This window comes from Hakea prostrata, chromosome 7 (assembly GCF_041222555.1).
Source record: "Hakea prostrata isolate BN-2017 chromosome 7, UWA_Hpros_2, whole genome shotgun sequence".
NCBI classification, from domain to species: Eukaryota; Viridiplantae; Streptophyta; class Magnoliopsida; order Proteales; family Proteaceae; genus Hakea; species Hakea prostrata.
In genome coordinates, this window is record NC_142606.1 from 56,730,996 (window position 1) to 56,747,952 (window position 16,957).

At 39.4% G+C, this 16,957-nt stretch overlaps 1 protein-coding gene across 1 annotated transcript; it reads right to left on the reverse strand.

The window, feature by feature from the left end:
• Nucleotides 1-10,313: 10,313 nt before the first annotated feature.
• Nucleotides 10,314-16,720, reverse strand: LOC149011448 (copper transport protein ATX1-like). The gene is made up of 3 exons (XM_089162821.1): nt 16,618-16,720; nt 11,405-11,480; nt 10,314-10,738 (listed from the first exon to the last, which is right to left on the reverse strand). The coding sequence occupies exons 1-3, from the start codon at nt 16,624-16,626 to the stop codon at nt 10,566-10,568; spliced, it is 258 nt and encodes an 85-aa protein (XP_089018947.1). The 5' UTR covers nt 16,627-16,720; the 3' UTR covers nt 10,314-10,565.
• Between the last annotated feature and the right edge of the window lie 237 nt (nt 16,721-16,957).

The following is a 16,957-nucleotide window of genomic DNA, read 5'->3' on the forward strand; positions in this document are numbered from 1 at the left end:
TGATATGATGACTTGGCATCAAAGTTACGAAGAAATCAAGGAATATCTAGGGAAAAGGCGTAATGGCTGAGTAGGGTATACTGGATGATTTTGACAGGCTGGATTAAACCTACTGATCAGAGTCTCATGTAAGTTCAACCTGATCAGTAGGCTTGGGGGCTTATGTTGTGACTAAAGTATCCATTTCCGGTTTATACCGGTCAAACCAATCTTAGCCGGTTCGATTGAGAGAATAAAGGAAGGATGATCAGCGACGTCCAAAGAGGAGCGATGATCCAAACGGTCATGATTGAAAAAGTGTTATAAGCGAGGAAAGTTTGTATAAAAGGGAAAGGAGGATTACGTAAGGAGGTAAGTCTACGAAATCAACCAAACTCTAAACTCACTCTGATTGAACTCCATTAGAACACTTTAGAAGCTCCAATGAGCTCTGATGCATCATCTTCATAATACCGACTAGATCGTCGGAGACGAGACTCCGATCAAGACGATCGGCTCCGTTTCTTACTAGTATTCTATCTCTCTCAAGAGTGAGAGGTTGATTGATCGAAGAGCAAGCCAAATCGAGCCAGATCTGAGGAGTTCGGTGCGGAAGCAACGGTTCAAGGCGATCAGCAAAATTAGCACCAACAACTACGAAGATCTCGGTGAGGGTACCAAAGAGGATTTTGCTCCACATCAAGATTAGCCCGACATTGGTGTGGGAGCAGCTATCCTTGGACTTCTGATATTTTTAGTTATGAGGACATACTTTATTTGACCAAGGAAACATTTGTTTAGTGTTATATTTGAATTCTTCTTAAAACTGGACCTGTAATTTAACTTTCTTTAATATACTCTTTAGAAGTTGGTTTTGTAACTTAACTAGATTTGATTACTTTCTGCTGCCATTGAGGAAGTGACTTTTGATCACTCTCTCTCTCTCTCTCTCTCTCTCTCTCTCTCTCTCTCTCTCTCTCTCTCTCTCTCTCTCTCTCTCTCTCTCTCTCTCCTTTTTGGATTATTTATATCTTGGTATCATCTTTATTCCGCACTCTGATTATTTGTTTACCTTATCCATGATTTGTTTATTTTATGCTTTTACCTTGATTATTATTGTTCATGATTGTGTTATCGCGTATGTAGGAGGCATGGTTGCTCGATACTTGATCCTTGGGGCTGTAGATCACATACCCGGGTATGCCTGATGGGGTACCGGCTGGGTGGATGTGACAGCTTCACTGTGTCTATAGGTCGACATGACATACTTATAGTGCGTGTTATGATGTTTTGGGCATCGCGATCCATCAAATGCAGTGAAAGTAGGGCACTTGAAGCCTTTTGGCATCTCTACTTTTGAGATGGTTTTGACTAAAAGATCCTCTTTTAGAACAGCATGCATCTTGTCTTTGCCAAGATCTCTCAATTTTTTTCAACTTTTCGTCCAATTCTGTGATGCACTTATTCATATCTTCATCCTGCTTACTTGGACCATTGTGGCTCTTTTTTTCCTTCGGATTTTTTATTAGATCAATGCTACTTCCTTGACCTTTGTCTTTGTCGATTGGAGGATTTTTCTTTGGAATTGTCTCCTTCGAAGCTCGAGACTTTTCTCTCTCCTTCTCTTTTGCTTTCTACAGTTCTCTTTGAGATGGTCGGGCTGTTTGGTCGGGTATGATTGCTCAGTCATGTCTGCTCCCCTCCAGGATTTTTCGATATTCCTAAGAACCTGCTCCCGGGGTGATTATATGACTCATGGTCATCTTGACCAATTCGTTCAGGGATGAGATTTCTTTTTGGAGCTCAGATTGTTGCTTTTGAAGCTCATGAATTTGATTCATCGTTGCGAATTGATTTGTTGGAGGATTTGGAAGAATTGAAGGATCTTGTTGGCTTTGGTGCTCGGGAATTTTTTCAATTCCATGCAAGGTTTCGCCCTTCTCGACCTCCTTTTCGATTAGTTTCCCACAGACGGTGCCAACTGTTCGTCCTCTCAGCCGGATGTACCTGCAATAATAGGAGGTCGAATGTCACCTCCGACGATCTAATTAGGAATCTCTCCGATTAAGGAAGACAAGAAAGCAGTGAACAATAAAGTTTAAAGTAGAGATAGCTCTATTCAGTGTACCTTTCTCTTGTGCCTTCTTACCCTTTTATAGGTTATTCCTGATACCTTAGAGTATGAGTTCGTCTTGAACTAGAACATTGTTTGGACTTCAACAAGGATTTTAATGATTGAGTCTTACTCAAATACGGGTTATTGAATCCCACTTAAATGCCTTTTCTTTGACTACAGGTCTTATAGGATTCATCTTGATATCCCGCCTTTATGCTCATTTGAGTGACCTTGACTTGGTCGGTCTGGCTTGGTCCAATGCATTCAACCTAGGTTTATCCAAACTGGTTTAAGCCAATTAATTTCCTCTTTATCAAGAAGCATTAAGGACTTAGAAACTCTGATCACCATTGATCTTGATCGAAGAGTTGTGATCTGGTGTTGTTGTTCATCCATTCAATTCCTTGCAAATTTCGTGCTTCTGAGGTTTGTTATTATTTTTTCTATTAGGCTGCGTTTGTTTGCTGAAATAAAGGTGGGGTGGGAAAATTCTTGAAAAAAGTGTAGATTTCTTACTTTTCTTTTAAATCCCAAAATGGTAGATTGTTTGGTTGCTTGGTGTGGGAAAGTGGGAGACAAGTTTCCTTGATTCAAGGAAACTTGTCTGCTGATGTGGCAGCCCAACTTTCCCACCCCATGCTATTTTAAAACCCCACATATTTGGTGGGACTTTGTGGGAAAGTTGAGAAAAGTAAAAGTGGGACCCACCCCTATCACTTTTCCACAAAACCCTTTCATTTCCTTTCCTTCTCCCTCACCCCATTACACATGGGATCCACATGTTTTTTCCCACCCCCACCTTTGCAAACAAACGCAGTCTTAGAGTTTGGATGAGGTATTAAGATTAGGGTATTGTTTTGGTTTTGGGTTTGGCTATGGGCTGTCTGTGGTCTGGAGTGATCAGCCTTGGAGGGAGTTGAGGTGTTTGTTGGGAGGAAGATGCCATTCATGGAGCGGCAGTCGAGGAGGAAGGATTTCAGACTTGCTTCGGTTAACGCTCTGCAACTGGCTCAAGGTGATGTGGTGAGATTTGCAGAGATGAGAAGCAAAAACCATTTTTTTCAAGGAAAGAGAATTGTTCAGGGTGGAACCATTTTTGACTTTGAGGTTCTCTAGTGAGATTCAAGAATTTCCAGAGTAGAGAAGGTAAAAGGCAGAAGGGAAAGAGGGAGGAGAATCGTCTAAGAATAAAAAACTTTAGGTTAATCGTTAAGAATTTTACTTGGACATGTGTAACTATAGCTAATTTTTTATTTTTTTTTAGATAAATTAACTAACAGCAAATCATGAATGATGAAATGGATAACATAAGGGCCTGTTTGGTTACGTGAGTCTGGAGATTTCAAATATCTAGAGATTTCAAATCTATAGATTTCAAATTTATGGAGTTATAATTTATAAAATTAGATGTTTGGTTGTGGAATGAAATCTATGGATTCATCCTAAAAAACTATTTGATCGACGTGATTTTTGTGAATGATCAAATGTATAGTTTTTTTGAAATCTCTGGGATTTCACCTTTACCCATAAATCTACAGATTCACGTTTTTAGTGTAAAAAGGTGAATCTCTAGATTTCATGAATTTAGAGATTTTTACAACCAAATGGGTATAATTCTCAGATTCATGTAACCAAACAGGCCCTAAAAGTCTGCATTTATCTTACGGGATCCGGTCATTTGTCAGACTGTTCAGGTAAATCAATGTTGCCACATACATTAATATATTTTAAATTAGTTACCCAAAAACATATTATAAATTGAGTTTTTGCCGGGCAAGAAACATTGGTAGTTTCTGTCTAGACAACTTAAATATGTTTCCTAAGTTCAAACATTGTGGCCCTTTAATGAAAGGACACGTGTCCCTGAATAATAGGAATTACAAAAAGTTATCCTCTCAATTTCTAATTCTCTAATTTTTCTCGACTTCTAGTCTCAACATGACATCTGACATGATTTATTTTAGTCTTAAATAATCTTCAAATTAAGTTTTGTAATGCACCGTTGTTTGTAGGAGTGAAGTGGAAAAAATAGACATGTAAAACTCATATGTAATGGAATAGATAAATAAGAAAGAAAATGAAAGAATTTTATAAAAAAAAATTTCAAATATTAATCCGGCTTTTATTGTATTCTACATTTTTCCACATAATCTCATTAAATACGTAGGACTTTAAAAATTAATAGGGTCAAAAATTAACATGCCACATTAACAGATTCAACATTGAACCAAACAAGTGATACTTGAAAATTCTATGAAAAAATTCCATACCAAAAAAAAAAAAATTCTATGAAAAAATTTATCTTTTACCACCTATTTTTTCCCATCATGCTCTTAATTCAGCAAACAAACGACACCTAAATTAAATCATCTCTAGAATTGTTGCACTACCCTGTCTCTCTTTCTCCACCTACTAGAATCAATTCACATTTCTCTTCTCCCTCTCCCTCCTAACCCTCTCACGGGAACGTAGCCGAACTTTTCTCTCTCGTTCTGTGCAATTTTTCTCTATTTTAATTTTCACATCTGGGAAGATCAACTGGGCTGCTTTTGAAAGGCGTGGTGCTAAAAGAAATTGTAAGTCTCAGATATTAATCTAGTGAATTCACGATATTTTTTAAACAGATGACCCAGGACTAGATATCAAAGAGTTTAATATTACCAAAAAATATATATATATACCAAAGAGTTTAACGAGGAAAACCATCTGAAGATTTACAGAAACCTTTCTCATCAAATAAGAAAAGAACGGTTTTATGGTTACTAAGACGGTCTTGCTTTATGGCAGCCACAGCAGTAAACGACATAGCATAGATTTTTTTTTTTGGTAAACAGATATTCAATTAGAAGACGGGCAAGAAAAGCCCAAGACATCCTGATTACATAATTCAAGAAGCCAAGGAATGGAAATAGACCAAACAGTCCGACTTGCCACGGACTGGGCCTTCCTAGCTAGGTGATCGGCTACACAATTAGCCCACCTAGAGACATAACGAACCGACCACGACGGTTCACACACGAGCAGATGCCGAATATCCTCCACCACCCGCAAAGCACCCGAATCAATAGGGAGAAAAGGGTCTTCAAAACAATGGATAAGATTAAAGGAATCACTCTCAAAGGTCACATTTTTCAATCCTTCAGCCGAAGCCCAAAGAAACGCTTCACGCAGGGCGATGGCTTCACCGGTGAAAACAGAGACGGCCACGCAAGGGAAGGACGCTGCAAATAGTGGGGCTCCGCTGGAATTTCTGTGAATAAATCCCAATCCTGCAGTGCCGTTCTCTTCAGATAAAGAAAAATCCGAATTAATCTTCGATTCACCATCATTCGGCGGCTTCCAAACCCTCACAACACCGATTGCAGAACTGTGAAAAAAATCAGATCTTTCCCAGAACTCCCGATAAGCAAACCTTGCCTTCTCCACAACACGATCAGGATTCCATTTCACCCCATTGAAACAGAGATCGTTCCTTGCCAGCCAAGTGAACCAGCAGGTAAAAGCAAAGAGACTGAAAATTTCAGAGCTCGATTTGGAATCTGGAAACCGGATCTTGCCCCAATTGTTGATGATGCTGCTTAACGATTTTTGACTTTGCATCTCCACCATGCTGGACAAACCTAGGCCGAACCAGATCGCCCGGGAAAAATCACAGTTGAAAAGGATGTGATCGATAGATTCCACTTCTCTCCCGCACCTCCCACAGGTAGGGTCATTTCTCAATTGCCTGATCTGAAGGTTCTCCCCCGTAGCTAGGGCTTGATTCGCAGCTTTCCACAAAAAGGTTTGAACTTTTGGGTAACACTGAGCTTTCCATATCTTTTTCCATGAATTAACAGACACTTCTTCCCATCTGTGGCCGTGAGAGGTTGAAGGGACCAGCATAGCTAAAGCATCTCTGCGATTACACTGTAAATGGTAAGCGCTTTTCACGATAAAAACTCCATTAACAGCTCCTCCCCATATTACAGTATCTTCACCTGCAATTCGGCCAAGTTGAATCTTTAAAATAGCATTTATCTCCTGATTTGTAAATAATTGCTGTAATAAACTTCGATTCCAAGATCTTGAAATGGGCTCAACAAGATCGGAGACCCATTGAAGTGCGCATCCATGAGGTTTAACCGAAGAAATTCTTAAGCAAGGAAGGTCTGGGATCCAATTCGAATTCCAGATCGGGGTTTTAGCCCCATTACCAATCGAAGAGATCAACCCCATCTCGAGTACCTCTCTACCTTTAATTATGCTTTGCCACGCCCAAGAGGAACAAGATCCTTTTTTTGCTTCCATAAAGCTGCAATCAGGGAAATAGATAGCTTTCATATATTTCGCCCAGTTAGATTCAGGCGATGACCAAAGACGCCATGCCACCTTGGCAAGTAAAGCCCTATTGTGTAGAATAGGATCGCGGAACCCAAGTCCCCCTCTGTCCTTCGATCTACATAACCTGGACCATGACATCCAATGAACTCTCTGTTCATCCTCCTTCTGCCCCCAATAAAAGTTTGATATTGATTTCCTAATATCATTATGAACCTCCGCTGGTAAGAGAAAATGAGACCCTGCATATGAGGGAATGGCAGATGCAACTGATTTGATAAGAACTTCCCGCCCAGCCTGGGAGAGCAACTTAGCTTTCCAACCTTGAGTTCTCTTATCAACTTTTTCACCCACATCTTTAAAGATGGCAGACTTTTTGACCCCAAAGTCTGAAGGCAAACCCAGGTACTTTGATGGACCTTCACCATATTTAATTTTAAGCACCCTGGCGAACCATCTGCGGAACCGAATGGGGGTATTTGGGCTGAAAGTAAAGGATGACTTGCTATCATTTATTGCTTGGCCACTGGCTTGACAATATAGATCCATGCAGGCTTTGAGATAACTGACCTGATGAAGATTCACTTCTGAAAACATTAGACAATCATCAGCAAACAAGAGATGAGAAATGCGGGAGCCCCTGTTCTTAACACTGATGCCCTTGATTAAACCTTGACCTTCTGCTTCGTTCAAGATAGAACTCAAAACCTGAGATCCAAGGATAAAAATGAAGGGGGAGAGAGGGTCACCTTGACGGATGCCACGAGAGGGACAAAATGATCCTTTCTCCACCCCATTAACCAAGAGCGTATAAGAAACTGTAGCAGTACATTCCATGACCATATCCACCCATCTCAGAGAAAAGCCCATTTTCAAAAGGGATGCTTTGATAAACGGCCATTCAAGTCTATCATAGGCTTTCCGCATATCCAATTTCATAGCGAGAAATTTCTTCTTTCCTTTTTTCCGATGTTTCACATAATGAAATAACTCATGGGCCATAAAAATATTATCTGAAATGAGCCTATCAGGAACAAAAGCCGATTGGGAGGGAGAAATGATACCTGATAAGGAATCTTTGAGCCTATCTGCAAAGATCTTGGAAATGAGCTTGACTATCACTCCACAGAGACTGATCGGCCTGAATTGTTCGGGTAGCTCCGGATTAGGGCATTTGGGGATGAGACAAATGAAAGTACGGTTGAGTTCTTTTGGCATAACACCAGAAATAAAAAACTCCTTCACACATTTACACACCTCTTCTTTGGTAATGTCCCAAAATCTCTGGTAAAAAATAGGAGGAAACCCATCCGGTCCAGGGGATTTCAGAGGCCCCATTGATTTTAATGTAGCAAGAATCTCATCATCAGTTGGGATTCTACATAGTTCCATATTCACCTCTTCTCCAACCACCGAAGACACACCATTTAAAGCTTGGTTAAGAGCATTCTGAGAAAAGCCCTCCGATGAAACCGCATCTCTAAAATGGTCCATCAACAGATCATCCAGCTGCCCCTCATTCGAAGTCCATGACCCATCTACTTTTTTAAGTTTCAAAATTCTATTCTTCTTTCTCCTATGTATAGTAGATGCATGAAAAAAGCCAGAGTTCTTATCTCCCAATTGAATCCAATCAATCCTCGACTTCTGATGCCAAAGTGTCTCTTCTCTAGCCAGTTCCTCATCTAGAAGTTCCTTTAGTTTATTCTCCTCATCCATGTGGTCCACATAATCCACTCTCTTTTGAATCAAACCAATTTGGAATTTCAAGTTCTTAATCTTCTCTTGAACCAACCCGAAGTCCTTCCTGTTCCAACTTTTAAATTCCCTCTTGCAGTTTTCAGCTCTTTGAACAAGGGGATGTGATGAACTCCATCCTTCAATAAGATTCCAACCCTTTACAGCCACATCCCTACACCGAGGGTGTCTCAACCACATTGATTCAAAACGAAAAGGTCTGGATCCTCTAGTTTTACCCCCCTCCGAGTCTAACAAAATTGGGTTATGGTCGGAACAAAAAGCTGGATTGACGATAACTGCCGCATCTTCAAACAACAAATTCCAACTAACATTAGCCAAAACCCGATCTAGTTTAATTCGAATGTTCTCATCTCCTCTTCGCCTATTGTTCCAGGTAAAACAAGGCCCATTTGAACCCAAATCCAAAAAACCACAACGAGACACCATATCTTGAAATTGTTGTGGGTCCCTACCACCTCTGATATTGCCCCCTGATTTCTCTTGCCAGCTCAAGTAGCTATTAAAGTCCCCCAAACACAACCAAGCACCGATTCTTTGAGTACTAATGCTTATCAATTGGTCCCACACTTCTTGCCTACGATGCTTAAGCGGATTTCCATACACACAAGAGAGAAAAAAAGATTTACCTTCAGCCACCACTTCCATGTCCACAATATGATAATTTGCTGAAATTAATTTCATTTGAATACCATTTCTCCAAAAGACAGCAAGCCCACCTGCTGAGCCCATAGCATTAACACAAAAATAGTCATCATATTTGAGCTTCCTTTTAACATACATAACTCTATGCTGTTGGCTTTTAGTTTCAGCCAAGAAAAGGATATCTGGATGCTCAGCATTGGAGAGATTTGAAAGAGCCCGAATTGCCCTGGTACTCCCCAGACCTTGGCAATTCCAGCTGATGATCCTCATCTGGGCCCGTGGGACTGATAAACCCCAGTCTCCACGGGTCCAGACTCTAAAAAATGCAAGTTTTCCTCCAACTGATTGATGGCCATTTCAGAAGATTCCCCTAATTTCTTCCTTGGGCGGCCTCTTCTACCTTTAGAAACACCCCTGGAGGGTTCAGCAATGTGCAACTGATTCCTTTTTTTTGAGATGGGAATAGCTTTAGAACACCTGGGCATGGGTTGAGAAGGCATGCTAATTATGCTTGATGTGGGCGTAGGGAAGTCCAAAGAAACTGGGCAACTGGGCTTAGATGGTTTATTTTCAATACTTTTATGGACAGATGGGCTTGAACTCAATTGTTTAGAAAAAGGCCCATCATGTAACTTAACAGGTACTTGGGGTGTAGAAAGGAGCTGGGTAGTAGCAAGTGTAGTTTGAGGTGGGTCAAGATGCTGTTGAACCAAAACATTTGAGGGTAAAGTCGGTAATTGTGACTTAGGATCTTTTTGTTGGTTTAGGTTACATCTGGCCAGGTGGTTAAGAAGAGATAAAACAGCTGGAGATTGATCTGGGCAGCAACGGAGATAGTTTTGGATAGGTATGGGAAGTTGGGCCTGGTTATCCGCCAGCATAAAAGCAGCTTTTGGATCATGGAGAGGGTGTTGCAAATCAGAATTTCCTGGATTAAGTAAGAGATAGGGTAAACTTTCAGAGGATACCTTTTCAGCTCTATCATCAAAAGAGAAAGGGGCCTGAGAAGACGACCTGGGGACTGCATCAACAGCAAGCTGCAAGGTATCATTGGTCGAGGCAAATATGGGCCTGCTGCTAGTTGTACCTTCCTCTTCTCTGTCTACCTCTTCACAGTTGACCCTAGAGAAACGTGCACCACTGCCATCTCCGGCAACCGGACCTCCTCTTTCAGTTGGAATCTCAGAATTGGTACCATCGTTCTCCACTGAGTATTGCTTTGTGAAAAAATTCTTGGTCGATTTGATAAGTCTAGAGTCAGTAGTCATGCCTCTAATCTCCGTTTCGCATTTTGGTTTCGGCCTGTCCCTGCAAATACTTAGTTCACTGCAGCCATGGCTGATGCGATGAGCTTTAAACTCTTCAAATTTCTTGATACAACGATCCTCCTCATGGCCGATTCTTCCACAAAATACACAATAGAATGGCAGCCTCTCATATTTAATTACATGTCAAATTTCGAATAAAAATTCAATACATATTATAAACATGCATTATTTGCAACCAAATGTGTCAGAGCATTACCGTACACACAAAAACATCCATAAGATCGTAGAACATTGTTTTCCCCTTTATATCTTTCACATTTTCGGGAAAGCAAATGGTATGTCATCCGAAAAGCTAACAATCAAGTACCAAAAATAGTGGCCATTTGAACAGTCTACAGTACACGCAGTAAGTCATTCAATCAGCCTATTACCACAGTTTTTCTTCTACTAAAGCCACAGTAGATAGCCACTCTTACTCATCAAGCAACAGCTGCAGCAGCAGGTTTTGTTTGATCTTCACCTGGCGCTGCTGCTTCCCAGAAGGTAGTCTTCTTTCCAGTCTTGGATACAGTCTGCAAAACTGCTTCAGGTTGTACATTGCCTTTGACAGTCACCTTCTGCTCCTTCAAATCAATGTCAAATGATTCCACACCTGACCACGGTCATAAAGGAACCATATCAAGATTAGATCAACCAGGTGCTTGCCAAAGGTTTTCTTTGCAGATTAATTAGAAAGACACATAAATGAAAAATAAATCAATAAGACAGGGTAACCATCTTCCATCAGCACAAGTTGATACGGCAAATTAACTGTGCACCATTTTAACTAGTCAACGCTGCAGTCTAGAGTTGAAAGGCTACTGTATTGAGCCACTCAGTCGCCATATGGGATTTGGTCATTTATCACCAGACAACCATGTGGCTAACTGATGGATCAAAATATGATAGCTGATGCATGCAACAGCATTCACATTCAGAATAGGCATGGGTGTTCGTGGACACAAATACACAAATAGAGGCATCACTCGGAATGTATCAGTTAACACAACCATCTAATATACCAGAACCTCAAAGGTAGGACTTCTTACCATCTGTCTGAGAGGGTGCAAAAAATAATTGTAGTTTGCCAAGTGCAGAACTCATGAAATTTTTTGGGTTTTGTCTAGTGCTTTTGGTGATTTGTATTCATTAAACAACATATATTGTGGTTAAAATAAAGTCTTGATTGTAGAAAGCAATCTGATGTCATTCAAGTAATATCTCGGAAAAAGCAACAAAAGGTAAAATAAAGCCAGCTAGAAGTGAAGGCTATGCTGACCTTGCATTCTCCCAAGCACCCTCTTTACAGCCCCAACACAACCCTCACAAGTCATGGCAACATTGAGGACAATTGTCTGCACTTGGAATCAAAAGAATTTTCAGGTTAGAAACGTTATTACCAGAAAAACAAAATCAAGAATATTACTCAATTGATCAATTTAGTGTTTCTGTGGAGCTAGAAATCCACGATATCCCAGAGCACCAATGTCTTAAAATTTATAATAATTAAAAAACCTCGAAAGAAATGAGGCACAGGTATTTGATTCTACACATTTGAATTGATTATAAGCTCATAGTCCTTTTGTTTGCCATGAAAAAGGTATAAAAACAAGTAGTTGGGAAATAGTTTTATGCATACTATCGAAAGGGTAATGGCAAAAGAAGATCATTAGTGAATAGACTGCACGAGTTAATGTATTGGTAGTGTAGAAACAAGCTTAGAATCACATTTGGGATATAAATAGAAAATTAGCAAATGCATTAGCTTATATTAGTGGAAGTATCTCTTTGGTTTGTGAGTACATGCACGGATTAGAGAAACAGGTTTTAGAGGAACACCAAAATAAATAAATAAATAAATAATTAGATAAATCAAACGAGCCAGTCGAAAAGTTTCAGCTCTGTATTTGATGTAAATTTAAAAGATGAAATGGGAAAAGACAATCAATTGTGATTGACTAATCATAGAAATAGACTTAACCGCGTAAAATGATTATGATGCAACTCTTCAGACAGAAGAATCATTGACCATTAAAAAAAAAGGTTCAAGTAAAATTGAAAATTATAATGCTATTGAGTTGCTCGAAAATTAACAAAATAGAGTTCGGATATGCTAACCTATGTGGTACCCTACAAACAAGGGGCACGCCTCACATGTCAGGGCATGGGCTCCATACCTGACATGTGGCCCCAACCCCATGTGTCATAATCTGATTGAGGGGTAAAGCATCTAGACTCAAAGAAATATGTATAAAAACCATGAACTACCTGTTTGATGATAAGAAGATCTTAATCCAAAAGATTCAACACAAAAGAAACAAAAACAACAAATTTGGATATAGTATTGAAGATTTTCTGATGACTTACCAAATAGTCAAACTGTAATGCGCCAAGTTTTAATTTCTTAATAATTCAGGGAAAAACTACGGAGTATTCTAACCCAGCTACTAGTCTTGGGTTCATTCATGTGGTAAGACCAAGGGTTTACCATGAGGCCCATAGCTGGGTACATTCTAGATTCCAAATCAGTCGAACTAGTGGATGACTATCATCCATGTTATTCAACTCCTTTCCATGGATCAAAGATGAGGTGAACAGGATGCTGCAGGAAGTGTTATGTGTTTGAATATACCCATGCATAAAACATTATTCTATTGCTTATGGCAATTACTAATTGCATAATAACATTAACAGTTATTGAACTTCTCCATAGAAGTGATGCAGTTCAGAATAACAAGGTCACCAACAAGCCATTTGTCAATCTGGACCAGGCTTAATTTTGAGTGTCCAATGGCTTATACAGGCTACGGGCTTAATTTGGCTTTACTTCTGTAATGGACCAATTCCAAAAGACCAAATACAAGGACTTTAATACCATAAGGGATTGGTGTTACTTTCGATGATAATAAGTTTTATTCTTTATTTTATTAGTGCTGCTATAAGCCATGAATGGATGAGCTACATTCCAGGCCCCCAGTTTCTATTTTATAAAATTATAAAATAGCTTCTACTTCTAAGAAGATTTCCAGCTGTCACCCCCCTGATGATGATGGCAGCAGGACCCAGATGATCGCAGAGTACCTCCTCTCCTGCCAGAAGTTGGCCCATTTTACCTGATTTTCACAAGTTGCATCTATTGAGGAATAGTTTCTGCAACGCAACAGCAACTCTACAGCAGCACAAATATGTTTCCCCTTGTCGCTTATTCGCACGTACAGTCATGCAACACTATGAGTTTTTCTACAACCCGGCAGAAGTTTTCATGGTGTCACAGAAAAGACTGGCACCTCTATAAATAGAAGTGACCCCTATCTAACATAGGCCCAGCTTATAAGTCGGAGAGACCCTACATGCATTTCAGCATCCCATTTTGTGTTCAAGGCCATTTTGGCCTCTCTATAGCCTTGATTTGAAAGCCCACTCTCTCTTTCAAGCATAGCCATGTTAGCCGAATACATGAACCGTTTGACATTCTTGTAGGCCTATACCCTATTCAAAGCCCCAAAAACATCTGTCCCGTTTAAGTGGAGGACCAAAGTCAGTGAAGCTCTTACTCTGTCTGTGTATGGAGAACACTCACTTCAGCCATTACTCTGCCTAAAATACCTTTGTCCCATTTGAGTCAAGAAGTACCAAAGTCCATTGGTGAATCATTGCTTCATCCATGTATGGAAAGCGTAGAGTTGTTATATCACCAGAATACAAAACCAATTGTGATCCCAGGATGCTGGTCCAATCATTTGCTTCCCCTGAATCGGGAGATTTCTGGTATTACATTTTGATGTCATTAGGATATAGGTATACGTTTTACTCCGTCATATTTGTCATAACAAAGATCATTAAAGCATTTGTTCGTGCCTGAACCATCATATTGTAGCCGTACATATGCTTTGAGGACAAATGATGAGAATGTTCGACTTTAATGCATCTAGGCAAAAAACTGGTCCAGCTGGGTGAGAATGGAGAAAATACATTCCTACTATTGCAACTTCAATGCTTACCACAAATCTAACCAAGACTAAAATGGAATCAAGTAACTGAAGCCATAGGTTGTGCTACGATGATGGGTTCTAGGCCCTAATCTTAGATGGCAACTCCAATCAATGTAGAAGCATGATTCAATTCCCCTCAAAGACAAAAACCATTAGGAGCATGAGTGGCATGCGTAATCCAAGGAACAAACCTTCCCCCCCGGGCCCACGCAGCACTCCCCTGGTTCTGGTCATGGTGCCTAGAAAGGAACTCTCCTCACCATATAAGGGGTTTCTTATGTTGTTAATTTCACTCAAGTTACAGAGGAAAGTGTACCCACTACCATTGCTTTGAGAAATAATTAAGCCTTGAGCCTATGAGTTTTGTGAAAGACAACAGTATGGTTTTGTGGATTCAAAATTGCCTTACTGCACGGAAGCACTAGGGAAATCTCAGTAGAATGCCAAGGCTGTAGCCTGTGGGATTTCCACTTCATAGTTAGGTATGATGCCTAGCATATCCTTTCTTCTATCCTTTTCTTCTTCCTTTCTCCTTGGTTGAGGCACTAATATTGTTTCTGTTTCCAATCAGTTACAAATCACACATAACATTGAACCTGTTTCCATAGCTCCAGGATCAGTAAGCTCTTTTTTCAACTCAACCAACGATTTCAGGACGTTATTGATGTTCTGCTCTAATCTGCCTGTGCATTAGTATAGTTTCCATTTTCAGTATTGTTTTTAATTCGATCACTTTATTTTCAGTTTACTTCCTAACATGGTTTTCAAAGTGTCCACCAAGGCAGTAAGGGGTTTTTCAACCATCTAATTTGCCACCGCTTTGTTTACATGCAATTTTTCAGTTGTTTTTCCATCAATTTGCTACTGCTTTGTCACTTTGTGCGCTTTATTGCTGCCTAGACACCACAACGACCTTTTTTTGACAATTTGTACATAATAATATTTTTTCTTTTTCTTTTTTTAAATCAAATTTTATTCTACAAAGTCGTATATGAACTTAATAGTTAGTCATTTGGGAATCGGGAATCAGAAATCAGTGAATCATTAAATGGATAAGGCACTTATATTTGGCCTCACACTATTATAAATGTAAAGTAAAAATGTAAAATTACTACTTTCATTTTCATACTCATAATTTGATATAGTTCGTAATCATTTGTTGTGATCCTTGATGAAATGAACTTATGTTTGTGTTCTTTTTTGGATAATCTTTCATAATTATGATTCTTGAATTTTTTTTTTTTTTTTGGATGAATGTGATTCTTGAATGCTTGTTTAGCTTATAATAAAAATTTATTACTTTAAAAATAATTGCATTGAAAAAATTTGACCCAACTGCTTTGGTCGCCTTATTGCCGTCTAAGCGATGCTTTGTCGCCGAATTGCCTAGACGGAGCCCCAACCGCTTTGGTTGTTTTGCTGCCTTAACAAACATGCTTTCTAATTTCACCAGTTGCTATTTTCTATCAGACTTTAGCTTATAATTTCTGCATTAGTTTCAGATTTCTAAGTTCCATTGCTACTTTCAACTGCTTCCTAAGTCTTTTCTTCAAAAACTCTCTATTTTCTTATCACCGTTACTAAATTCACATCCATTTATTAGATCTTTACTAAATTCTAATGGTTTCTTCCCACCTTAACTGGGACACTTGTCTATGTTCTGTCAACATTTGGTAGACCTGCAGAGCAATACAGAAAATCTCTTAAGTCTGGTTCAACATTGCTCTGTGATTCTGGTTTCAACTTGGGATACTAATCTTTAGCTTCGACTGACTTAGGATCCCTTCAGAAAGTGAGAGTTATCCCTAGGACCCCTCTACAAGTATCATTATGAAGTTTTAAGTTTTATTAAAATTGTGAGGTGTGGTATTACAGAAAACAAAGTAATCAACCTAGATTCAATTCCTCTGAAAACATATCACTAATTGATCGATAAGCTTCCGAGAGACGAGAATCCGGTTCCATATAATTCATCATATGATTTTACTGAAACACGGCAAGAACGGGAACAAACAATACCAGATTTCTAACAAGAACGTTCCCAGATTGTTTCCAGATTCTCTAATAAATTAATGAAATTAAGATAGACAACCAGAGGAATTGGATTTGGACCAACACACTAGTAAACAAAACAGATCAAACAGCGAAAGAAAAAAAATGTCATAATCATGTCACCACAGGAAATGCGTTGAAAATGATTTTAGAAATGATTTTAGGGCCTCGGGGCACCAAACAAAACCAGAAAACCAGATTGTTCAGAGTGATCCAAAGCACGAGTCCAAATTATTGGTACACGGTGAACTGATTAACTGCGTAAAATAAGTACTGATTTAAGCTAAAAAGAAAGCAACAGTGATTATAGACACACGTCTAGAGAAAGCCGAAATGAGTCTATAGAAAGTATTCTCTTTTCCTCTTTTATTGCAGAAAAATTGCAAGAAAACTAAGAACCCTACAAAGAGTGGCAGAGAGAAAAAGGGGAGAAAGCCAGGAGGAATACCTGAGACATTATCGCGAAGTGAAAGACACCAAAGATGCAACGCAAGCAATTGCCGTGTCTCTGACCGAGTTGGAATCACCGATCACCTCCAGTCCCTTGTGATTCATTTTAAGGGATATATAAAGCAGCAGCTAGCTGGCGCTATCCTGGCATCAGGCACCGGCTGGCGTGGAAAACGTACAGAAACTATATTTTTTTATGGGTAATTTTCATTGACGCCAGTGGTTAGGTTCAAGGTTTAAAGTATCCCACGATACCATACGATACGATACGTATCTTTATTTGATTCAACCGATACGATAAATCTTGATACGTCTCTCCATTAAATTACACTAAAATA

Excerpts from the sequence above, each read along its gene's own strand:
- LOC149011448 (XM_089162821.1), bottom strand. Across the intron at positions 10,739-11,404 it reads GGTGCTTGGGAGAATGCAAG|GTGTGGAATCATTTGACATT; the intron begins GTCAGCATAGCC and ends GACCGTGGTCAG.